The 26,676-nt window shown below is 39.4% G+C and overlaps 3 protein-coding genes across 4 annotated transcripts; 2 read left to right on the plus strand and 1 right to left on the minus strand.

Moving 5' to 3' along the window:
* Positions 1-439: 439 nt before the first annotated feature.
* Positions 440-6,763, plus strand: zc3h15 (zinc finger CCCH-type containing 15). Its single transcript, XM_087802997.1, has 10 exons — positions 440-650; positions 1,802-1,894; positions 2,756-2,864; positions 2,933-3,085; positions 3,161-3,252; positions 3,325-3,504; positions 4,873-4,953; positions 5,017-5,202; positions 5,282-5,393; positions 6,274-6,763. The coding sequence occupies exons 1-10, from the start codon at positions 576-578 to the stop codon at positions 6,477-6,479; spliced, it is 1,287 nt and encodes a 428-aa protein (XP_087659123.1). The 5' UTR covers positions 440-575; the 3' UTR covers positions 6,480-6,763.
* Positions 6,764-10,115: 3,352 nt separating this feature from the next.
* Positions 10,116-19,072, minus strand: rbm45 (RNA binding motif protein 45). Of its 2 annotated transcripts, none has more exons than XM_087802926.1 (11): positions 18,734-19,072; positions 18,354-18,476; positions 15,950-16,076; positions 15,735-15,884; positions 13,973-14,143; positions 13,782-13,911; positions 13,625-13,718; positions 12,702-12,859; positions 12,546-12,621; positions 11,549-11,689; positions 10,116-10,463 (listed from the first exon to the last, which is right to left on the minus strand). In XM_087802926.1, exons 1-10 carry the CDS (start codon positions 19,010-19,012, stop codon positions 11,573-11,575), a joined length of 1,425 nt encoding a protein of 474 aa, XP_087659052.1. In that variant the 5' UTR covers positions 19,013-19,072; the 3' UTR covers positions 10,116-10,463; positions 11,549-11,572. The 2 variants fall into 2 exon arrangements, with proteins under 2 accessions (XP_087659052.1, XP_087659053.1); XM_087802927.1 differs by having other exon boundaries at positions 15,756-15,884; positions 18,734-19,071.
* Positions 19,073-21,646: 2,574 nt separating this feature from the next.
* LOC148069009 (cytochrome c) lies at positions 21,647-26,050 on the plus strand. The gene is made up of 3 exons (XM_087802955.1): positions 21,647-21,763; positions 22,949-23,123; positions 25,354-26,050. Exons 2-3 carry the CDS (start codon positions 22,955-22,957, stop codon positions 25,497-25,499), a joined length of 315 nt encoding a protein of 104 aa, XP_087659081.1. The 5' UTR covers positions 21,647-21,763; positions 22,949-22,954; the 3' UTR covers positions 25,500-26,050.
* Positions 26,051-26,676: the final 626 nt, after the last annotated feature.

The following is a 26,676-nucleotide window of genomic DNA, read 5'->3' on the forward strand; positions in this document are numbered from 1 at the left end:
ACTTTAAGTAATAAGTGTAAAACATGGTCTCGATGAGGAACTTACTGTGTCTTGGAGAGAAATAACTTTAACTACACGTCAGGAGAGTTTTCACAATAGTCGCCTCTTAACCTGGGCTCAAGAAATGTCAAGTTAAAATACCGAATACAGGGAAGAGAAAAGATAGAAATAGAATAGAAACAGGATTTATTTTTTTAAGTTAATGCGACATTGTAGAGAATTTTTAAATGTTTTTCATCTCTGTTTGATGTCATATTTTGTCCTTTGATGATTGTATTACAACATTTTAAAAAGTGTGGTAGCATAAGGATGTCTCTGTGGTATCTCTAAAAAAAAGAAAAGAAAAAGCATGAAATAAAATATTCTTAAACCTACGAGGGTGTGAGGAGCACAGCGTACACCAGGGGGCGGTGAACAACCATTACTACCATCATTGCGACGAAGAAGAAGAAGACGCCGCCGCGCTAGCAGCCCCGGGCTAATGTGTCTCCGAGTGTCGAGCCGAAATAAAACGCAATAAAACAACATTAAACTCACGCAAACGGGCTTTTTTAGACGACACGGATTGAAACAACATGCCTCCGAAGAAACCCGCCGCTCCCGCGGGGAATAAAAAAACGCAGGAGAAGAAAAAGGAGAAGATAATCGAGGTAAAAGAAACAACACGAGTTAGCATGTGTGACGTTGCTAACCGGCTCCCGAGCCTCCGAGCACACGTTCGATAAACTTCTCCTGTCAATCAAATACGTGTATTGTGTGTGTTTCTGACGGATTGTGAGGACCAGGATCAGAACGAGTCCGGTTCACGTTGATGGTCAAGAGTTTAGACAGTGAGCAGCAGTTCCGTCGCAACGAGGCCTGCCGCCATATTTACTGACCTCAGTGTGTGAGCTTTTTATTGTGAGAAGAAAGTTTAGATCAGATTCTTTTAATGATTGACAGATGTTATCTGACGACATCTGATCAACACCGAGCCCTGAGCAGATCCACTTGACTTTTGAAGCAACAACTGTTTGACCTGAAGTGGATTGACTTGGAAATACATTGGAAATGTTTTACATAAGAACTGGATTATATTTATTTAGTCGAAGATAGAATGTGTTGGACGTTCGTGGATCGATTCGAGTCATATTTTATAACAAGATCCTCACAGATGCTTGAAAAAGGCTTAAAATGAAATTCCTGAATCTATAATTAAAGTTACTTAGTTGGCAATTCGATTAAAACATTACGAATTTACTGAGCAAATAAAAAAAAACTTGGTAAACATTTGTTTAGTTATATAAAAGATGTTGACCGTGTTTTAAACGTAAGGTTATGTTTTTCAGTGAAACAAAACGTCCTGTTTTATGTCAAAATAAAACATTTAGTTAAACTAGTTTCGTATGTAGTGGATGCAGTGTTTTGTTTTAACAAAAGTTGGTCTTAAATTTGATCTCAAATGGCATTAAAACAATCTTTACTTTAACTTAAGAAACCGTGTTTTAATTCATAAAGATGAGAGTAACAACAAGTTTTTTATATCCCATTGTGTGTTTATTTAAAGTCGGTGTATTTAAAAGTATTCACAGAAAAATAAACTTGTATTCTTCTACTAACACACAATCATGGATTAATAATTCCATTTTTTCTAGATTGAAAAATCAGTTTGCATCATATTGAAGATGTCAAAGTGTGATTTAGTTCAATTACAGTGTAATTAAAGTAAACCACAAGATTGGATTGTTCACTTTAAAGTTTCAATGGTTTCTTGATTGTCATCATTGTGATCTTATTTCTCTTGTGTTTGTGTTTCCTCCAGGACAAGACCTTTGGGTTGAAGAATAAAAAAGGGGCCAAACAACAGAAGTTCATCAAGAATGTCACTCATCAGGTCAAACAGGGTCCCAGACAGGTGGGCTGAAGTGTATCTGTATATACATCTATATATATATATATATATATATATATATATATATATATATATATATATATATATAGATGTGTGTATATGTGTTAGAAGTCATCATAGAACCTTAGTGCTCGTCTACATTCTTACTCTGTTCACTCTTTAACAGCACTTTTACAAATGTCTCCTAGTTTGTTTTAGATTTGAGTAAAATGTCTGGGTTAGTAGATATTAACAGTTCATCCATGTGTACCAAAAGTAAACGTCGGTTTAAATGTGTTTGAAACGACAAATCTCTCTTCTCTCTGATCACGAACGTATCAAGTCAATAGGTATTTTAAATGACAAAGACCGAAATTGTGTCTCAAATCACATACTTGCATTCTTTAACAAAGTATTTTAAGTGCATAAGTGCGTCTTAATTGTTAGTATGTAAATGTAGTGCTCCATACACACTAAATTGTCACTAAAATGCCCACAAAATTTAGTTTGGATCGATGGACACTTTCTACACTAAACGACTCCATCTTAGTGACGGAGACGTTGTAAACAGAAGTTACGTCATATATATATATACATATATATTCATATACTTACAGGTGTATTTTCAGCAGCAGTAGGAGGATGACACGTCTTCACTGCTGATAACGGTGTAAATATTTTGCCAATATTTAGTTTCTCATATTTCTTGATCCAAACCAAACGTACTGCCAGCAGGTGGCGATAGTGTTCCTACAGCTGGTTGAAATCATCGTTAAATAGTAGTAGTAGAAGAAGAAGCTGTTGCGTCATTTCCTGTTAGTGCGTAGCAGCAGAGTTTGATTTGAGTGATAAAGTGATAAAGCCATTGTTAACCCTTGTGTCAAGGTGGGGGTGGAGGGTGACAAGACTGGCAAGAAGGCCGACAAGAAGAAGGAGCTGGACGAGCTCAACGAGCTCTTCAAACCTGTGGTCGCCGCTCAGAAAGTCGCCAAAGGTGAGTTCGCTCGCCGAAGAGTCCCGGCGACAAAAAAAACGTCAACTCGCTTCTCTCTGGTTCCGCAGGCGTCGACCCCAAGTCGGTGTTGTGCGCCTTCTTCAAGCAGGGTCAGTGCACCAAAGGAGACAAGTGCAAGTTCAGCCACGACATGTCCATGGAGAGGAAGTGCGAGAAGAGAAGTCTGTACGTGGACGAGAGAGACGAGGAGCTGGAGAAAGGTGAGTCCTCGAGGATCTCGACGTGAATCGTCTGTCGGTCACAAACACAAGTGACACTCGTGTGTTCTCCTGCAGACACCATGGACAACTGGGACGAGAAGAAGCTGGAGGAGGTGATCAACAAGAAGCACGGAGAAGCCGAGAAGATAAAAAGCAAAACGCATATTGTCAGTCCCGCTTTTGTAAGACGTCCCCCGTGAACTCACTCGAGTCTAAAAACCCGTGTCCTCTGATCCAAGGTCTGCAAACACTTCCTGGACGCCATCGAGAACAACAAGTACGGCTGGTTCTGGTCCTGTCCAGGGGGCGAAGGCTGCATGTACCGACACGCTCTGCCGCCGGGCTTCGTTCTGAAGAAGGACAAGAAGAAGGAGGAGAAGGAAGAGGAGATCTCGTTGGAGGAGCTCATCGAGAACGAGGTTCGTGTTGAAGATTCTTCATGACTTTCTTGACGTGAACTTCATGAGTCGGTCTTTGTGTTTTCACGGATCTGGCAAAACGATACGTATCACGATACAACGATACAATATATCGTGATAGTGTAGTAACAAGTATATATATGTAGTATTGTCCAGTACTTGACTCTGATGTTGTGATAGTGTAGTAACAAGTATGTATGTGTAGTATTGTCCAGTACTTGACTCTGATGTTGTGATAGTGTAGTAACAAGTATGTATGTGTAGTATTGTCCAGTACTTGACTCTGGTGTCGTGATAGTGTAGTAACAAGTATAAATTTGTAGTATTGTCCAGTACTTGACTCTGGTGTTGTGATAGTGTAGTAACAAGGATATATGTGTAGTATTGTCCAGTACTTGACTCTGATGTTGTGATAGTGTAGTAACAAGTATGTATGTGTAGTATTGTCCAGTACTTGACTCTGGTGTTGTGATAGTGTAGTAACAAGTATATATTTGTAGTATTGTCCAGTACTTGACTCTGATGTTGTGATAGTGTAGTAACATGGATATATTTGTAGTATTGTCCAGTACTTGACTCTGATGTTGTGATAGTGTAGTAACAAGTATATATGTGTAGTATTGTCCAGTACTTGACTCTGATGTTGTGATAGTGTAGTAACATGGATATATTTGTAGTATTGTCCAGTACTTGACTCTGATGTTGTGATAGTGTAGTAACAAGTATATATGTGTAGTATTGTCCAGTACTTGACTCTGGTGTCGTGATAGTGTAGTAACAAGTATTTAGGTGTAGAATTGTCCAGTACTTGACTCTGATGTTGTGATAGTGTAGTAACAAGTATATATGTGTAGTATTGTCCAGTACTTGACTCTGATGTTGTGATAGTGTAGTAACAAGTATATATGTGTAGTATTGTCCAGTACTTGACTCTGGTGTTGTGATAGTGTAGTAACAAGTATATATTTGTAGTATTGTCCAGTACTTGACTCTGATGTTGTGATAGTGTAGTAACATGGATATATTTGTAGTATTGTCCAGTACTTGACTCTGATGTTGTGATAGTGTAGGAACAACTTCTTTAATTTGTTTCCAAACCAAATTATGTCCAAACATCGACTGCATCCTCTCATCCTCAGTCATCGCCGGGATCTCATTCGATTTCATTGTTCCTTTAGCTACGGACGTCGTAATGCCATCTAGCAGAATTTTAATTGCAACACAAAAATGAACAAACGCTGTGAATATTTGTAGATAATAAAATCATTTAATTTAATTGACCCTGAAAGATAAACCATTAAATGTGGTTTTATTTAAGAACATGGATCTTTTTTATTAATGAGTGGATCACTTCTTTTCTGACTCCAGCGAGCCGCTCTGGGGGTCCACGTGACCCGCATCACTCTGGAGACATTCCTGGCCTGGAAGAAACGGAAACGACAGGAGAAGGTCCGAACACTAAAAATCACGAGCTATCGGTGGGTTCTGATCACATAACGTGAACCTCCGCAGATGAACAAGGCTCGAGAGGAGATGGAGAAGAAGAAGGCCGACTTCAAGGCCGGGAAGTCCCTGGTGGTGAGCGGTCGCGAAGTCTTCGAGTTCCGCCCGGAGCTGGTGGACGACGACGACGACGAGGCCGACGAGACTCGATACGAGCACGACGACGACGAAGGAGACCACGAGACGGAGAAGGAGGTGAGGACGACCGGGCGTCACTCGAGTCCTGACACGTTCACCCACAGACTCCTGATCCTGGAGACTCTTCTCTCTCCAGGTCGACACCACGGAGATTCAGGACATCGACTTGTCTCGCTTCGTCCCTCAAGAAGTCGACCACGCTGGGATCACTGTCGCCACCACGGATCGCTTCAAGAAGAAGACTCGAGGTTTGTCCCTCGTGTGTGTCTGTGTTTTTGTGTGTGTCTTTTTGTCTGTGTTTGTGTGTTTGTGTGTGTGTGTGTGTGTTTGTGTGTGGCAGTTCAAGTATATCACTGACATTAAATGGTTGAGTTTAACATGGACCGTGTTTTCCGCACTATTAGTTGCACCGGATAATAAGGCGCATAGAATAAAAGATACAGTCAATCGTTTGACTGCGGTTTTGTTATCATTCACTAGATAAAGCTGAGCTAAAGGGAACGTCAACAAAACAGTCCGATAAAGTCAGACTTTATTAAGCGTTCTGACAACTCTTTTCACTCCCATGGTAACGATGTTCAAATGATGTTTGAAAGGCTTTAAGCAGCAGCGCGTGAGACTGGTGTTGTGAGCAGACAAATGTTGAGCAGCAGTGAAGTTGAGCGCGTGTATGACGGCTAGAGTGCACGTGTATGACATGTTAAACACACGTGTATGACGTGTTGAACGCACATGTATGACTGGTTGAGCGCAGCAACCAGTCATACATGTGCGTTCAACACATTGAGTGTTATTTTGTTATTGTTATTTTGAGTGTACAACAACTAAGACGCACTCGCTCAAAACAGTGGCAGTAATCTTACTCCATAGCCGTCCGCTATGATGTGACGTGCGTCGTTTGTAGTTTTTTGAGAAAATTATAGACTTTTACGTGCCTTTATAGTGCAGAAAATACAGTAGTTCGATATTTTAATTCCAATAGTGAAACATATATTTTCTCAAATAATTATTTTGTAATTCGAAGAACACGGAGCTACTGATCAGAACTCGATTCTGTCCAAACCTCAGTAGCTCTTCAATATATTTGTTCGTCGGATGTTTCGCTGATGATGTCACTTCCTCCCGCAGACTCGGAGATGTTGAACGGAGCGTGCGGCGGCGCCGAGGCTAACGGGCTGTCGGGGGCGGAGGGAGGCGTCGAGGACGACGACGATGACGCCGACGAGGGTCTGGAGCTGGAGGACGAGGAGGTGCCGGTGGACGAGAACCTGTTCACGGGTGAAGACCTGGAGGAGCTGGACGACGAGCTGGACGACCTGGCGCTGGAGGACTGAAGCTACCAAACCACAAAGACCCGATGTTTGAATGATTTTAAAAATTCCAGAGACTCGGAAAATAAAGCCTGACTATTTCATGACATCACTTCCTGTCGCTGTCGTCCGCCCCCCCCCCCCCCCCCCCATGACGTTCTGCTGCTCACTGATCGTCTTCATTCGAAACAGACTTTGATTTCACGAAGTTTCAAAATGTCTCATCAAGTCAAATCATCCGTGGAAGACTCAATCATGTGGACAAGTAATTGTAAATAAACCTCCAGAAATAAAATATTACTGCAGCCTGGTGTCTTTACAGTGTTCTTTCCTTAAAGTGATGGTTCACTCGGCTTCTACTCAGGTTGACTATAGGTTGAGTTCTACTCATGTCCACTAGGGGTTGAGTTGGAGTCACAGGCAAAAATATACGTCCATGTAATGACCTGGTTCACTTTTCTTTGTAAGTATTTATAGCTTTTCTAGACCAGGGTCACAAAGCGCTTAATCAAAACAATACTCAATAATATATATACTTTAAACTAAAGGTCAAGACAACACAGAGACAAACACAGCAGCAACAAGAAAGTTGAGAAAAAGCTCAAATAAAAGTGTCTTGAGATCTTTCTTGAAGGAGTCAGTAGATCATCAAACACAGATGTTTCTTGAAGGAGTCAGTAGATCATCAAACACAGATGTTTCTTGAAGGAGTCAGTAGATCATCAAACACAGATGTTTCTTGAAGGAGTCAGTAGATCATCAAACACAGATGTTTCTTGAAGGAGTCAGTAGATCATCAAACACAGATGTTTCTTGAAGGAGTCAGTAGATCATCAAACACAGATGTTTCTTGAAGGAGTCAGTAGATCATCAAACACACATGTTTTTTGAAGGAGGCAGTAGATCATCAAACACAGATGTTTCTTGAAGGAGTCAGTAGATCATCAAACACAGATGTTTCTTGAAGGAGTCAGTAGATCATCAAACACAGAGATGGTTCCAAAGCTTAGGAGCAACAGTCTGGAAGGATTTCTCTCCTCTGGTCCGGAAGTTCAGGAACCATCAGTAGATTCTGATCCACAGACCTCAGAGCCCGAGCTGGGGTGTAAGTCTGGATCAGATCACTGATGGAAGGTCTGACCATGAATAGATCTGAAAGTAAGAACCAGAATTTTAAAATGATCCTGAAAGAAACTGGCAGCCAGTGAAGAGTTTGAAGGAGAAATGTAAGTTCTTCTACTAGAGCTCCTATGAAACATTGCGGAGCTTCGACCCCATAGTTTTCTCTCTGTGAAGCATGTTAGCCTCTTAGCTTCTGCTACTTACTTGATTCTCTGAGACTCCTGTGTTTGTATCTGTGTTATCTTGATCTTTAAAGTATATATTTTATTGAGTATTGTTTTGATTGTTTAAGCGCTTTGTGACCCTCGTTTACAAACACAAAAATTGAAGTCTTTTTTTAAGACAAATTCCACTTGTCGTGGTTTTATTACAAAAATAAGCGAGTAACACGAGTAACTCCGAGGTATTTGGATGTTTTTGTCTTATTGAAAGAAGAAATCGAGCTTCGTTCACGACCATCATATGAAAAAACATTTTTGCCTTCAACTCCAAAAAAGACACAAAACTCTTAGTCGACATGAGGGTGAGCAGAAAAGGAGTGAAGTTTATATTTCGCGATTTTTCTTCAGCACCTGCTGGATCCTGGAGACACTGAGGGGGTTTTGCTTCATCCATCGATGTGAGGCTCGTCAGGCTTGATGGAGTTTCTGCTCGTTGTCGCCCTCTGGTGGCTTGGTTTTTACCTGCAGGCTTCATTAACCTGTGATGACGTACTCGTCTCTCCAGGTCATAAAAACATGTGTATTGTTAAACACACATGATGACGAACAAGTTTTACCTTACCTTACCTTACCTTACCTTACAAGATCACATGACGAGGATCCACAGATGGTCGACTCAAAATGAAAGAAGATCAAAGTTCATGTTTATAGAGCGACTTCTAAAGGTTCCAGTGTTTAATGTAGGAAAGAAAAGAAAGAAGGATCAGAGATTATTGATGCCAAACATATTAAACTATAATTTGTTAAAGAAGAAAAAACACAGATAATTCAGATAAATTGAAATTTAATAAATCAAATCATGAAATAACGCACACAATATGTATTTCTGGCAACAAACTAGCATTTCATGGTAAATAGTCTCATACTGGGAAATACAAACACCAAGAGCCTCATGTACTGAGACGTTCGTAGATCTTCTACTAAATATGTCCAGAAACTGAAGTCGATAAGATGACATAGAATACAAATATTCACATTTATGAATCTGTGCGCGACACGAATTTAGACACTTTTGTACTTCGTACATCCTTATCAACGTAGAATTAATCGCAGACTTGTTCGACCCTTTCCACGCCCTCATTTACATATTTAAATCATATTTAAATGAAGCAGTCTGTGATTCTTTTCACCGCGATCAGAAAAAACAAATGAAAACAGGAACAGTTTATATTTATTCATTCAAACATGTCTGACATGAACATACTTACGTTTAAATAGTGCAGACGAGCTCCGTGTAAATGTTTATATTTTATATACACGGTTATTAACGCGAATATTTTATTGACAGACGATCAGAGGCTTATTTGAAACGTCTTAAAATGAGTTTAACAGCTTCTTTCATTCTTCAGCTTTTCTTTGATCAAACCTTGTTTTACAAAAAAACTTCATGACTTTTTGACTTGAAGAATCAGAATCATTTACTTTGTTATATATAAAAACAAGCTCATACTTATTTTTCTGAATAGTGTAAAATAGCAGATTAAAATATTCATTATAAAATGATAGATGTCGTCTTAATAAATACAGATCGTCAAGTGTGTGAATAATTTAATATCCACTGTGTGTTTATTTACGATCAATATTGATCTTAGGCTCGATTCCAATTCTCAGTTTGACCACTACCACTACGCCCTACCACTACGTTTGCGTAGTGGATTCCCAATTCCACATTCGGCGTAGGGATAGTGTTCAAGGTAGTGCCAGGTCTCCCCACTAGAGGTAGTGATGTCGGAGGCACACTTTGCAACCGAGTGCTGACGGAGACGGAAGAATTGTGAGCAACACAGTACATAAATGTAAGAGTATTCTTGCTCTAAAACTAGTGTTTCTTCATAAAATCCATGTGAAAGCATTGTTTTTGCTGATAGTCCATGTTGATAAAATATAAACACACGGTGAAGATGCTAACGTTAGCAATTGTTTGTTCATAAACTCTTGAGTATACATTATTTCGACGATATTACATGCTAATAAACTTTTAAGTTGTTAACTTTTAACAGTGAAGACGTTAGTTGTTTGTGTATTTCATGTGAAAAGTATTATTTATTGCATATAAAAAACAATGTTTAATTCGACGCTAATTAAGCATCGTTTTCAACGATATTTCATGTTAAAAAACGTTTTTTAAACTTTTTTAATCACTCTTTTCAGTATCGACACATATGGACTTTGACGTAAAAGGAGGCTCAGCACATTTTTGTGCGTATAAACCATCAGTACACGAGGCCTCAGGTGTGATTGTCGTAGGTTTTCATTTACCTCACGAGTTTAATAAAACTAAAATAAGAAGTAAAAGAGGACAAACGACAAAAAACGGTTTCTGTAAATAAACTTTTATTTGACTACAGCGTCCAATGAGCGAAAAAACACTGCGAGTTCCTGAAGAGATTCTGTCAGCGTGAGATCAGACCAGAGCGTCTGGAGCGAGTAACGAGTATTTATTGTCAACATAAAGAGAAACTAAAGCAGCTTGTTCTGTAACCAACGCTCCACCATGTTCCTTCACTGATCCAGAGCGTCCGTGCACTAAGACTGCCGTGGGTCAGTAACGTGACGCTACTCTGGGTCAGACAGGGGTCATAGGTCGGGTCGGGAGTCGAGAGGAGGTCTCGATGTCGATTGGTCGGTCGGTCAGGTCAGGTGTCATTGTCATGACAACAGTCACCTGGAGGATAAGAAGCTGCAGAGTTACTGGCTAATAGAAATGAAACACACACACACACACACTCGAACACAACCACACACACTTGCAAACAACCACACACACATTCACTCACACGCACACACACACACGAAAATTGACGGTCCAATTAGAAGTAGAGGTTTAAGAAAATATAAATTTAAATATCGCGATGTTTCTTCAACGATATCGTACAAATATTTAACGTTTTTTGTTTTTTTACTATAGTTTTTTTTGTTCAAATCACTGTTGATATTTTAATCAATAACATATTTATTTATTTATATATATTTATGGTGATGGCAGCACATATTACACAACAATGAAATGCTACAATCCAGTGAGACCCTGACGATGACTGAGGACGAGAGGATACAGTGACCCCAGCAGCTTATAAAGCCGAACATACTTTGGTTTCAATTCTATTGATTAAACCAAACAACAGTGGAAGAAACACAATGTGTCACTCAAAATTGTTCTGTAAAAATCATTATTATTTACAATTTACATGCAAATATTTCCAGCGTCTGTTCATGTCTGTGTTGCAATTAAGCTTCCGACCTATAGATGGCAGCAGTCATTATGTACGCCGCAGCTTAAGGAAGAATGATGACTGAGGACGAGAGGATACAGTGACTCGAGTAGGTTTTTAAAGCTGATGTTTGGACATATTTTGGTTTGAAAACAAATGAAAGCAGTAACGACTTTGTCAAGAGTCATGTGGTCTGTAAATACTACAACACCAGAGTCAAGTACTGGACAATACTACACTCTTATATACTTGTTACTACAGTACCATGATATATGGTATTGTTGAGCCTGTATCGTGACACGCATCGTTCTCGTCAATACACACATGGTTTGTAGGTTCTGGAATGTTGTGTCTTTTTCATGAAATGTCGTGTCGACTGCAGTAGATTTTCATCGACGGGTCAAACCCTCGTGATAAAGTTCTTAACAAACTCATCCACACGGTCACGCAGTCACGGGTCAAACATCACAGTAGGACTCCTGCCGTCTCGCCCCCCGCTGTGAACTCGTCTCCACACACGGACAAAGTAGAAACTCACCACGCCGCCGCCAACACCGGCGCCTCAGTAGGTGCGAGGTCGTTTGTAGGACTCCTCCCTCGGGGGGTCGGCCAGCATCACCTTCATCTTCACGCCGTTGACCACGCGAGCGTTCAGAGCCGCCAGAGCGTCGTCTGCACACTGAGACGCATTCAGAGCATCAGGAGCCACTTCAAGGAAGTACATCATCTATCACAGTGTCCAAGGGTTGATCCTAACATCTCTAATGTTAAACTGAGACTGGGTCACTTTGACCCAGAGGTTGCAAAAGGGTTCAGTATTGAAAACGTGTTTGATTTAAAAATGTCAATATTGAAAGATTGAAGTTGTTTTATGTTACAGTTAAATTCAATGTAAGTAATATTTATTTATATAGCGCTTTGAGTGTTTTATTTTGAAAGGTTAATTTCTTTTTTAAATAATTGAAGACATTTTTGGATTTTCTTTTTGTTTGATATTCTAATTCCAATTAAATTTAAATTCATAAAATATAAAATATAGATATATAGAATAGAAAAGCTTAGAATAGAAAAGCTTTATACGAGCCACTAGACGAGACAAAGAGCATCGAGCGACTTCCTTCAACTGTCAGCCAATCATGTGACACGCTGATGATCACATGACCAGAAGTAGCTTCTGCTAAGATCTAGTGGCACAACTGCACATTTTATATAGAATTTCTTTAATAATAAATATTATAATGTTATTATATTGAATTAAAAAATGTAATTGAACTAGAATTTAGACTTCTTTTTTTTTTAATTATAGGAATTTGAATATTAAACCCTGTCAGAATTTTGAAAATATTTGATAATTAAAACGAAAAAAATTAAATAAAAATATAATCAACATTTAAATATACAAATGATTGAAATAAACTACAAAAATAACCATCAATTAAAATTAACATCATGATAGATGTAAGGACTCAATATTCTGTTGTTTCGAGGCACGTTGAGACGCATGTTAATAACATTATGATAACCTTGAGTCTCACCTGTTTGTCCGCGTACTTCATGTAGCCCACCTTCCTGCCTGGAACCAGGTGCACCTCGATCAGAGAACCGAAGCGGCTGAAGATGAAAAAAAGGAAATCGTTGCAGGATCATCACCGGCAGAAACGTGGCGTCGAATGAACACGTTTTTTTTTTACCAGAAAACATCTTCCAGGACCTCCTGCGGGAGGGGGGACGGGCTGAAGACCACGAACAGACGCTCCTTGGACTTGCTGTCGGCCGGAGCCAGTTTCTTAAGAGCCGGAAGGTTGACGTCGGTCTGGATCCGCGACATCGGAGCCGGAGCGGCGTAACCCTGGAGCGACAAGAAGAACATCTTCGTGTTCAGGGTCGGGACACGTATCACGATACAGGGGCAACGATACCATATACTGAGATACTATAGTAACGAGGATATATTCGTAGTATTTAACTCTAACTTGTTGCTTGTATGGGTTGTATCCCAATACTGTATGTAAATATAAGTTCGCAACTAACCTTTGTATGTTTTTGGACTGTGGGAGGAAACCAGAGTACCAGGAGTAAACCCACACAACACAGGGACAACAAACAGACTCCACACTCAGGCGTGACAGGTTGTAACATTATAGTTTCTGAGAGGGTTTTCCAAACGTCAGCTTAAAAAAGCTGCTTGTATCGGTTCTATCCCAATACTGTATTTAAATATACAACATACATGTTGCTATGGCAACAGGGATAGACAGTTGTGATGGGTTGTAACAATATGGAAGTTGTTACGGTCACTGTTATTGAGAGGGTTGTCCAGACGTCAGATGGAAAAAGCTGCTTGTATTGACTGTATCCTCTCATCCCTAGTCATCAACGATACATCGCAGTATTTCAGAAAAATACTCTGGGAATACTTATTAATTGTAGATAAAAATATGTTTATATATTACCCAGAATATTTTGAAATAGAAGCCAAAAATGATAAAAAATATATATATGTTTTTTAATCTAATCCAAACAGCGTTGTGAAACACAAAATGTTGAGATATTCAAGTGTATTCATATTTTCGTACACGTCTTCTCTCGTGACCTTCAGCGAAGCGTGACTCACCTGTGTGTTCATTGGCTGGTTGTTGCCAGAGCCGGCCCACACTGATGACATCATCTGCGTGGCCACGAACTGCATGGCCATCCGTCCGACAGAACTGACGACGTAGAAACACACGTTAATAAATGTAAACAAAACCCTGGTGTCAGTATGGAAGTACCTGCTGCGATCTTCTCCGTCGTCCATGAAACTGACCACCAGTCTGTTCCCGGGCGGATATTCAAACCCGTTGAGCTTCTCTTTGGCGTACAGAGCCGAGCCCAGGTTGGTGTAGCGAATCAGAGCGTGACCTGGAGCCAGAGGACGACGAGTCAACGTTTAATCCATCAATACTCATCGCAGCGACGTCACCTTTGCTCATGCCGTACGAGTCCCTCTGCAGCTCGCAGTACTCCATCCCGGGAATGAGGTCGAAGAGAGAGAAGATCTGCTCCTGGGTGAGCGCCGCCCTGGTGGTCACCATCACACAGCGCGTGAACTCGTTGGATCTGTAGTCCATCATCTGGTAGCTGCTGGGGTCGGCTGGACACAAACCAATGACACTTGATCAGGTTCTTTCTCTGGATGAAGGACTTGATCTTGGACGAAGTAAAGATGAGACTTGAGTCGGGAATCAATGATATTATTGTATTGAAGATAAAGACTCTCTGGTACATCAATCGAAGCTTCAGACACATCCGAGAGTGAAGACACCAGAGTGTCTCTCCCGCAGAAGTACCTCTTTCGGTTCCTTACATACCATTTTCAAGGTCAGACTCAGATCCTAAAATAAAACGAGGGTCACAGGATGTACGTTATCTTCAAACAGGAATGTTCTGTCCTTCACATATTTCCTGGGAAAACTAGAATCTTTTTTATACATGTAATATTTGGGAATTTTCCCTAAGAGATGCATTTCCTGTGAACCTGCAGTCAAAATATAATCAGAAGAGAAAATAAAAATACAAGATAATATTTGACCCTCATGACGACAGTTTAATACTAAACAGTTTAACTATTCATGACCATTTCAGCTCATTAATAACTTGTAACGTCTTCTCTGGTTAAAGACATCAATAGTATCTCTCTGTATCTTCTGCGGACTCTTAATTACACATGTTTTATTTGCAAATATTACTGCATATTTCATATATTTTAGGCAGAAATGACAAATCTACTCACTCAGTCTTGTCCACAGGGAGGCACTAATGACCGCACACACTTTACTTCTGGTGCCAATAAACAGTGAACTCCCATGATGCAACATCCAGAAGTCATGTTTTTCTCTGGTATTTCATCACTGGTTTGAGTGACAAACTCAAAAGATAAGGTTGGTGACTTATCTGATGATTTATTGTCAGGTTGGTAAGAGTTTACAAGAAGAGAAAAACAAACACAAAACATGAACTTTGTTTTAGTTAAGAGATTATCCAGCTATGGGCTCATGGTCATAAACTCCTGAAGGAGGGGTTCTGGGCCACTCCCTTGAAGGATCTGGTGGGTGAACCAGGATTTGACAGAGAGTTGACCGAGTGCTTGGACTTTGGCATTTTTTAATCATTTTAACATTTTTTAATAGTTTCTACCTTTTTCAACAATGTGCATTTTTGTTAACTTTGTATCTTGATTTGTGTAAATGTACTTGAGGTTTTGAACGACCTTTTTTTTTATATATATATAATTTTACCTTAAATAAATGTATTGTTTTAATTCTAAGTTCCATTCTTTCTTGGATCAAACGAATGCGCAGAACTCAAGATAGAAGTACTGACTTCTTCAATACTTGTCATTTAAGAGTTTTTACATTTGTATGTATTTTAACTGTGTATTGTTTTTGATCGTTAAAGCGGTTTGTGACCCTGGTCTAGAAAGATCTTTACAAATAACTATTACTTACTTAGATAACAGTAATAATATTACTTGTTGATATCATATTAATATTATTATGTCCTTGTAAATATACTTATTTTACCAATTAAATATTTTGCTCGTTCACGCTTTGTTTTGTTGTTACAACCCTCCCTGTACAGAACGAGGTCCCTCAGGAAATGTAATAACCTCTTACTTACTTAGTTACATCCACTCCTCACTACCCAAACTTTCATCGCTCCAGAGTTTAATATTTCATATTTACTTTCAAATTGAGTCGTCGTACCCATCTGGTAGTTGTACTGGCTCATGGAGTCGCAGGTGTTGGTCATGTAGTCCGTCCTGGTCTGGCCGCCGCTGTAGTCTTCCGTGGATTGAGTTTTGGTCCGAGGTTCAGCCAGGATGGCTCTGTAGGCTGAACATTGAAGTAGTGTCAAAATTACAGAATCAAAAAAGAAAGGGTGTGTTTTAAGTCCATACTTTTGTCGCAATTCTCAATGGCAATCGCTGCTTGTGATGGTTTATAGTATCGAACGTAGCCCAGGCCTTTGCTCTCTCCTGTCGCCTTGTTCTTGATGATCACACAGTATTCTATGTCTCCGTATTCCTGCAGGAGACAAGTGGTTATATGACAGCGAAGCTAGTGATGCTACACAATGATAGCGATGCTACACGATGATAGTGATGCTGATAGCGATACTACACGATGATAGCGATGCTACACGATGATAGCGATGCTACACGATGATAGCGATGCTACACGATGATAGCGATGCTACACAATGACGATATTGATGCTACACAATGACGATAGTGATGCTACACAATGACGATAGTGATGCTACACAATGATAGTGATGCTACACAATGATAGTGATGCTACACGATGATAGTGATGCTACACAATGACAGTGATGCTACACAATGACAGTGATGCTACACAATGATAGTGATGCTACACGATGATAGTGATGCTACACGATGATAGTGATGCTACACAATGATAGCGATGCTACACGATGACAGCGATGCTACACGATGACAGCGATGCTACACGATGATAGTGATGCTACACGATGACAGTGATGCTACACGATGATAGTGATGCTACACGATGATAGGGATGCTACACGATGATAGGGATGCTACACGATGATAGTGATGCTACACGATGATAGGGATGCTACACGATGATAGGGATGCTACACGATGATAGTGATGCTACACGATGATAGGGATGCTACACGATGATAGTGATGCTACACGATGACAGTGATGCTACACGATGACAGTGATGCTACACGATGATAGGGATGCTACACGATGATAGGGATGCTACACGATGATAGGGATGCTACACGATGATAGGGATGCTACACGATGATAGTGATGCTACACGATGATAGGGATGCTACACGATGATAGGGATGCTACACGATGATAGTGATGCTACACGATGATAGTGATGCTACACGATGACAGTGATGCTACACGATGACAGTGATGCTACACGATGACAGTGATGCTACACGATGACAGTGATGCTACACGATGACAGTGATGCTACACAATGATAGTGATGCTACACGATGATAGTGATGCTACACGATGACAGTGATGCTACACGATGACAGTGATGCTACACGATGACAGCGAAGCTACACAATGACAGCGATGCTACACGATGATAGTGATGCTACACAATGATAGTGATGCTACACGATGATAGTGATGCTACACAATGATAGTGATGCTACACGATGATAGTGATGCTACACGATGATAGTGATGCTACACGATGACAGTGATGCTACACAATGACAGTGATGCTACACGATGACAGCGAAGCTACACAATGACAGTGATGCTACACGATGATAGTGATGCTACACAATGATAGTGATGCTACACGATGATAGTGATGCTACACGATGACAGTGATGCTACACGATGACAGTGATGCTACACGATGACAGTGATGCTACACGATGACAGTGATGCTACACGATGACAGTGATGCTACACAATGACAGTGATGCTACACAATGACAGCGATGCTACACAATGATAACGATGCTACACAATGATAGCGATGCTACACAATGACAGTGATGCTACACAATGACAGTGATGCTACACATGACAGTGATGCTACACAATGACAGTGATGCTACACAATGACAGTGATGCTACACAATGACAGTGATGCTACACATGACAGTGATGCTACACAATGACAGTGATGCTACACAATGACAGTGATGCTACACAATGATAGTGATGCTACGCAACGACAGTGATGCTAAAATATTCTCCCTCTTGTAATCTTGAAACTGATACTGTAAAGATGCTATCATGTAGTAATGACCAAATCCATCCGTTGGCAACTTTTTAAATCATTTATTGTCATAAATTGTATTTATATATTTAATCGTTTGTATTTATATACTTATTTGATGGTTTTAACATGTACTAATGGGTGTGTTTAATGCGTCTTGCTTAACCGGAAAATACATTTGTCATGTGGTTAATAAATTACCTCATAAACAGTTTCCTTGGATAAAACTTTATTGATCCTTCTGGTATTCAAGGAGAAGAAAAAGACAACTCCCTTTTTCGGGAAAGACACAGAGGCGCCACTTCTCATAAATCTACTTCATATTACATAATACTGTGTACTTCATGTTTTGCATCGTGGGTCTGAGAAGACTTCAGTTGTATCTGTATGTTGTATGTCTTGATACATGTATATTTGACAATAAAAGAACTTGAACTTGAATAAATGTGTCTGTGATAAAATTATTTCTCCTCCAGGGATCAATAAAGTATCTATTGATCTAAATAAATTAGGTGTTTTTTAAGACTGATCCATGACGACATTTACCTTAAAAGTGTCTTTCAGATCCTCCTCTGTGAATGTTTTGGGGATCGTGACAAAGATCCTGGTCAGATCTTCATCCTCCACGTCTCTGTGCTTCGTAGAAGATCGAGACTGAGCGATGAAAACCTGGAGAACCACAAGAAAAACACATATTTTACACGTTTTTTGTCACATTTCAACAGAATAAAGACACAAAGATGGATGTTTTCATTTGGACTCCCAGCTCTGTAGACTTTAAACTGCTGTAAATACAAGGAATTTATAGAAATATGAGTCATATTCAGGTCCACATTGCTCGTCAAGACGAACCGGTTCTGATCACTCGGTTCTGATCTCTCGGTTCTGAACTCTCGGTTCTGAAGACTCGGTTCTGCCTGGATTACCTTGATCGGTTTGGTCCCGTCCGACACCACCTTGCCGTGCATCTCCTCCATGGCCAGGCAGGCCTGCGAGGACTTGGAGAACTTAACGTACGAGATCCCCTTGGACTCCTTGGTCTGCTTGTCTTTGACGACCCAGACCCCCTGGACGTCCCCGAACACGGCGAAGCTCGCCCGCAGCTCGTCCTCCGTGATGGACCGGCTGGTCACCACGAACAGGCGGCTGTTCGGCGGGTCGTCGAGGTTCTCGGGGACTTGTTTTTGCGCAGAATAGTCGTCCATGTTGCACCTTTGTTCTGGTTTCTTCCTTCTGCGAGTCTTCTTCGTCGCTTATGTGTGACGTCAGCGTACATGCGACCGTTGCGTTGACTGCTCGGTTACTTACTGCCCTCTACTGGTCATTTCTATCAACTACAGTAGAAGATAAGGTCATATTTTATTGTTTTAACAGAGCAGGGTGTTTTGTATGAACCAGTTTAATTGATTATTAGAACAAACATTAGGTTTATATTATAAATCTCTGAAATTAATAAAGTTAAATTATTTCATAATAAAAAAAATGGAAAAGTTAAATATCCTAAAATGTTCCTAAAAGCTTAAGTCACCTTATATCTGAAACCTTTCAATACTTTTATTTAAAATAACATTTTAGACCAACTCAACAATCAACCGAAAGAATCATTGCATTAATGTTTAGCAAGAATTTTACCAAATGTTTATTTTAACATAGAATAAACACGACTTTTTAGTTCAAAATGAAAAACTTCATGCATGTTTGAAAAATCCTCAACAAAATACAAATACAAATGTTGGTTTAAGAGCCAATTCTTGATTAAATAAATCAACGTAAGCAATTTTTCACTTGAAACTAAAATGATATGTTACTTATCATGGGTTCACATCTTTTATTTTATTAGAGACAAAACAACAGTGGATTTGTTTATGGCGATGACAGTAAAGACATAAAAGAACAAGAATCATATAAGATAAGATTAATTTAAGTTAATAATGATCTGGAAATACATTGATTTGTTCTGTTACCACATTAAAATGTTTGCTTTTCCGATCTTGTCTAACCTCAATTTAATTTAATTTTTTTAAACTAATAGCGCGAGTCGTTGGTGAATATAATCATCGTCATAAGTTAAACATGTAACTTTATTAGTGAGTATCAAAGTGACCTTGCAGTGACCTCTGAGCTGAAGGGTAAACGTGACATAAATGTTATGAGGAAAGTGACAAATCCTACACTTACCATGTAATTATATTTACATTATATTTCCTATATAGCTTAGTATCTTTAAAACGTTTATTTCTTTTAGAAAATGTATAATTGCACAATTTTATATCAATTATTTTTAACCTTTAGTGATTTTTGTGTTTGTTCTTTAAGGAATTGTTGCATTTGTGCATAGTTGTGCATTAGTCTGTTCATTGTTAGTAAAAAATATATGGTTTGAAAATGTTTTATAGTTGTTTTCAGATTTAATATGGCAGAAAAATATACAGATCAACTCTTGAAATATCTTAAAATTCAGGGGAGAGAACCTTGAAAGTGGAATGATTCACTGAAATTCAAATCTTTGTTTTCCTCCATCCTTTTATCATGACTCCTAATGGAGATCATCTGTTCAGGATCATCTCCTCCAACAGAAGCAGCTCCTCCCCTGAACCCAGCGAAGGAAAACACACTTGCTACATGTGACGTCCACGCGTCATCTGAGGCTACGACCGGGAATGTTGTCGCATAAGTTCACGAGTCACGAGCGTGAAGGTTCTATTTTAACAGCAAACAGGTGTGTCTTGACCCTCTTGACCTCAGCGGGGTCAAGAGAGAAATACAGCCTTTAAAGTGATCATGAGAACTATATTGAGCAGATTTGTGAGTGAAGATCCTGAGATCTACTGTTGACCTTTGACCCTGTGCACTCTCTGAGCTTTGATTGGATCTGTGGTCGTTGTAGTATTCTCACTTAAATATTAACTAGTTTCATTGTCAAGGTCGAGCGTATATAACTTCCGATCTACTGTATCAGGTGTAATTGAGCGATCGACTCTGAATCCTTCGACTGATAAGAAGGTTTTATAATCACATAAGTGTGACCTCAAGGTCAAGAACACTCATAATGCTTCGCATGTTATCAAACATTCAACACCATCAATACATCGTCAAGCAGCCTCTTATCACTGAGAATGAATTAAGATACTGCTGTACTTGTTCGGTGAGTGAATCGGAAATAAAACATGTAATAATATGCATTGTCTTGTACTAATGTTTATAGTTGTTGGTGTATTCATCATTATTGTATTTATTATTGTGTTTATTGTGTACTACTTTGGTTGTTTCATTATTATTAATTATTTTTAATTATACATATATTTTTAATTATTATTGATTGTTTTCGATATAATTTTTATACATGTACCATATCTTAAGACGCTTTTATTTGTTCAGGCTTTCCCTTGATTTTCTGGAACTCCTGTTGTGTTATCAGTTTTATCTTGACCTTTAAAGTTTATACTTTATTGATTGTTTGATTGTTTAAGCGCTTTGTGACCCTGGTCTGGAAAAGCACTATATAAGTAAACATTACTTACTGACTTACATATGTTAAATATTTTTCTTGTGAACTGCTGTAACATCCCAACATCAACCCAATGTTGTAAGAATAAAGCTCTATCAAATAAATAAAATATATATAAAGGGAACTATTATTGCGTCATTACGTGACGTTTAAACGTGAGTGACGTAACGTCTTGTGACCCTTTTTTTTACCTTATTCTCGATCCGTAATAAATGAGTTGTTTATGCGACTTCAATCTCGTTATATATATATATAAAATAATAATAATAATAATAAATTAAATCGAGTTGCCAGGGAGACGCGGGCTCGCCGGTCACGTGACTGCGCGGTGACGTCAGAAGCCGGTGCCGTTATACTAGTGACCTTCTTGTTCACAGGACAGTCGTTCACTGACACAGAGGCGAGACCAGCCGGTTCCGAACGGACTTTTGTTCAACCCAACATAAAGGTAAATATACGCCGCTATGTCAGATGTCATCTGATCAAACCACGTATCGATTTCCTATCAGGAATTTGACCAAAGAAGGAGAAAAGCGCGCCAGTGAGCGTTAGCTCGATGGTGAATAGCAACGTTACTCTGTTTGCGTAAAGCGGTTATTTAATTCTCCGCAGTGAAGCCACGATCACCGTTTTATTTGTTTATTTTATTTATATTCATTTGCTCTCTTCACGAGTTTAAATATTGTGTTTAAATGCTCCAGGTTTTGACGCGACATTGAAGCACCCTTGGGTGGGTCACGGTTCTAGGAGAGATGCTGGTGGTCGTGACTCTTAATAATAATAATAATAATAATAATAATAATAATAATAATTCATGCTTCAGTTATAACGTTCCAGTGATTCTTTTGAAGCAGCAGATTATTCAGTGAAAGATGAGTGTAGAGTCTCCGCCATGTTGTCTCCGGACGAGGTTTTCCTCAGTGAAGGTCGTTTCTTATGAATGAAGAGTTTGATCCTCGACGACCTTTTTAAAACCTTTACACGAACAATGAAACCAACTGATCTTTCACAGGTAATACGGTAATAATTATAACGGACCTCAGTTATAAAAACACTCTTTACCGTTATGACAGCAGGTTCTACACTAAAGTATTTTATTATTATTATTATTATTATTATTACCATTAAACTAACTTTCTTGTTCGATTCAAATTTAATCCAGGTTTATAAAATTATTTTGCAGTTGGAATGAAATAATCCTCAGCGGTTGCCTTGGTAACTGGTCCACAGCAGAGTGACGTTTTCCCAGGATTAGATTTAACAGTATAGTGTATTTTATCATGTTATTATCGGTATAAATACCCTAAAACTGTAACTACTAAATAACTACTTTAGTTACTCTTAAGTGTATTTAACCCTTTAAACACTCGATGTTAATCACTTTTGTTCACGTTAAAGCTGCCTCCGAGTTAACCAGGTTAATAACCAGGTTAATAACCAGGTTAATAACCAGGTTGGAAAGTCACCAGCAGCCATCGTGACCATCGGTTGTAACGACTCTCTCCCTAAATAACCTCCACATCAGGGGGCTCCCACCGGGCGAGCGAGGGGCTATGAATAGACCGGAGTCTGCTTTATTTAGAGACGCCCTGGTCGTGTGAGCGCGAGCGTTGACGGCGTCTTCCCTCCTCAGGCCACCATGGGCGACATCGAGAAGGGGAAGAAGGCGTTCGTGCAGAAGTGCTCTCAGTGTCACACCGTGGAGCAGAACGGAAAACACAAGGTCGGGCCGAACCTCTGGGGTCTGTTCGGGCGCAAGACCGGACAAGCTGCGGGATTCGCCTACACGGAAGCCAACAAGAGCAAAGGTTACTATTGTTTGACTTCACCGTGGCTTTTGTTTTTACATGTGACGTGAGAGGGATCGATAAAGTTTTTTTATCCATCTGTCAAAACACTCAAGTGACAGTCGGAGTGAACTGTGACCTTCGAACCCTTGAGGGTCAAAATCTGGCCATTGAAATACATATCACGATACAGGGTCAACGATACCATACTGTAGTAACAAGTATATATGTGTAGTATTGTCCAGTACTTGACTCTGGTGTTGTGATAGTGTAGTAACAAGTATATATGTGTAGTATTGTCCAGTACTTGACTCTGGTGTTGTGATACTTTAGTAACAAGTATATATGTGTAGTATTGTCCAGTACTTGACTCTGGTGTTGTAGTATTTACAGACCACATGACTCTTGACAAAGTCGTAACTGCTTTAATTTGTTTTCAAACCAAAATATGTCCAAACATCAGCTTTAAAAGCTGCTGGAATCCAGTGTATCCTCTCATCCTCAGTCGTAACTGCTTCCATTTTTTTTAAAACCAAAATTTGTCCAAACATCAGCTTTAAAAGCTGCTGTAGTCACTGTATCCTCTCGTCCTCAGTCATCACCAAATCTGGGATTATTCAATTGTTCAAAAATAGTAACTACTGCCGCCACCTAGAGGCCGGAAGTTTAAATTGACAAGTATGGTGAATATTTGCATGTTAATTGAAAATAAGAAAAAATATATTAATTATAAAATACAGTTTATTAAAATATAAACCATAAAAGAACTATGATAAATGTAAAGCCAAATAAATGTTTCGATACAGTATCATGAAGAAAACATCACAACATTTAAGTGTATTGATGTTTTCTCGAGTAGCAACAGTGAAGGTTGAGTATTTTAAGATGTTTTCAGTTGTGTAAGTTTTTCCCTCAAAGCTTGTTTTTCTACTTATTTGCAGCAGTGACTCAGTGTTTACTCAGAGGATGTGTGTAGAGACGATACAAATACTGAACATGTGATTTGATTATTATTAAATTAATTTAAATAACTTTTGAAGTTATAAAGGCATCATTTAAAATAAAACAAAAATGTTAAAATTAAATATGAATATTATGTTTTTTTCATAAAACGCGTTAAAACAAAACAGAATTAAAATAAATGTTTTTATTAACAAGTAAAATTCAAACAGAACTCCTGTGACAACAATCAACACACGTGAAATATTTGAAAAACAGATGGATGGATGGATGAATAGATGGATAGAAGGATGGATGGATGGATGGATGGATGGATGGATGGATGGATGGATGAATAGATGAATAGATGGATAGAAGGATGGATGGATGGATGGATGGATGAATAGATGGATAGAAGGATAGAAGGATGGATGGATGGATGGATGGATGGATGGATGGATGGATGGATGGATGGATGGATGGATGGATGGATGGATGGATGGATGGATGGATGGATGGATGGATGGATGGATGGATGGATGGATGGATGGATGGATGGATGGATGGATAGATGGATGGAAGGATGGATGGATGGATGGATGGATGGATGGATGGATGAATAGATGGATAGAAGGATGGATGGATAGAAGGATGGATGGATGGATGAATGGATGGATGGATGAATAGAAGGATGGATGGATGGATAGAAGGATGGATGGATGGATGGATGGATGGATGGATGAAAAGAAGGATGGATGGATTGATATGGATGAATAGATGGATAGAAGGATGGATGGATGGATGGATGGATAGAAGGATTGATGGATAGATAGAAGGATGGAAAGATGGATGGATAGAAGGATTTATAGATAAGAGGATGGATAGATGGATGGACGGATGAACGGACGGACGGATGGATTTATAGATAGAAGGCTGGATGGATTGATGAATAGAAAGATGGATAGATAGAAGGATGGAAAGATGGATGGACGGATGAACGGATGGATAGATGTAGGGATTGATTGATGGATGGATTTATAGATAGAAGGATGGATGAACGGACGGATGTCAAGACAGACTTTGTGCAAACAGAAACTTCAACTTTGAGTCGAGACTTCTTCAAGTTTCAATAAATAAAATATAGAGCTTTTCCAGACCAGGGTCACAAAGTGCTCAAACAATACTCAATAAAATAAATACTTAAAAGGTGAAGGTAATACTGAGAACTACTCAAGAGACTCACACACCTGACTGTGTGTGTGTGTGTGTGTGTGTGTGTGTGTGTGTGTGTGTGTCGTGTGTGTGTCCGCAGGCATCGTGTGGGAGGAGGACACCCTGATGGTGTACCTGGAGAACCCCAAGAAGTACATTCCAGGAACGAAGATGATCTTCGCCGGCATCAAGAAGAAGGGCGAGCGCCAGGATCTCATCGCGTACCTGAAGTCGGCGACCTCCTGAACCCCCTCCCCCCCCCCCAGATTATTTAACTTTTTACGTTTCGTTTTAGCCTCATTAACGGTTTTGTCGCGTCTGCTTGTTATTAACGTCTGTCATCGACCGGGTAAAGATGACAGATATCCATTAACCAATAGTTCCCCAATCACTCGGTTCCCACGACGATTGTGCGTCCGGTACTTTCTGCTGAAAACTCATCTCCGAGCAAAACGTCCAACTTTTGGTGCTGATCCGGTGAAAACACTTCCATGGAGACGAAAGATTGTGAGTCTCAAGAGGAGAAACTCCATCACGGTCTTCATCTCCCACGACGACAGAACCTCTGATCCGTTGATTCGCTGCGAGAAGAAACGATGCCTTCGTCGCCTCGAGACCTTCAGTCGCCTCGAGACCTTCAGTCGCTCAGAGGTTTTGTTTTACTGCCTGGTTTCACAGGATTCTTATGACATATTATTACGTTATTTATTTGTTCGGAGCGTCTTTGAGCAGCTGCTGTCGCCGACGCACTATTACTGTACGGTTGTGGAGGAAATAAAAACACCCAGAATCTAAAAGTGTGTGATTTAATCGAGTGGAAAACAAGATGAAGGTCATTTGTAAGATGTTGAAGAATCTTTTATTTCTCTTAAAATAGAACTAAGTCTGTGGTTTCGTTCTTAGAAATGGTGCCGTGGCAACGCCTGACCTCGGTGTCATGTGACCGAGCAAGAGTCCAGATCCTGCTGCTTATGTGGCGCAACATTCCAGGAGCTCCAGAGTTCTTTCTAGGAAGAGACTGAGGTCACTTGTTTGGGATTGAATGAGACAAAAAACATGTTTATTATGGTCGTATTCGTGGTTTTTATACGACTTTAATCTCGTTTTTAAACATGTTTTTAATCTCATCAACTATTTTATACAACTTTAATCTCGTTATTATACATGTTTTTAATCTCATCAACTATTTTATACAACTTTAATCTCGTTATTATACATGTTTTTAATCTCATCAATTATTTTATACAACTTTAATCTCGTTATTATACATGTTTTTAATCTCATCAACTATTTTATACAACTTTAATCTCGTTATTATACATGTTTTTAATCTCATCAATTGTTTTATACAACTTTAATCTCGTTATTATACATGTTTTTAATCTCATCAACTATTTTATACAACTTTAATCTCGTTATTATA

This window comes from Callionymus lyra, chromosome 11 (genome assembly GCF_982586985.1).
Source record: "Callionymus lyra chromosome 11, fCalLyr1.hap1.1, whole genome shotgun sequence".
Lineage (NCBI taxonomy): Eukaryota > Metazoa > Chordata > Actinopteri > Syngnathiformes > Callionymidae > Callionymus > Callionymus lyra.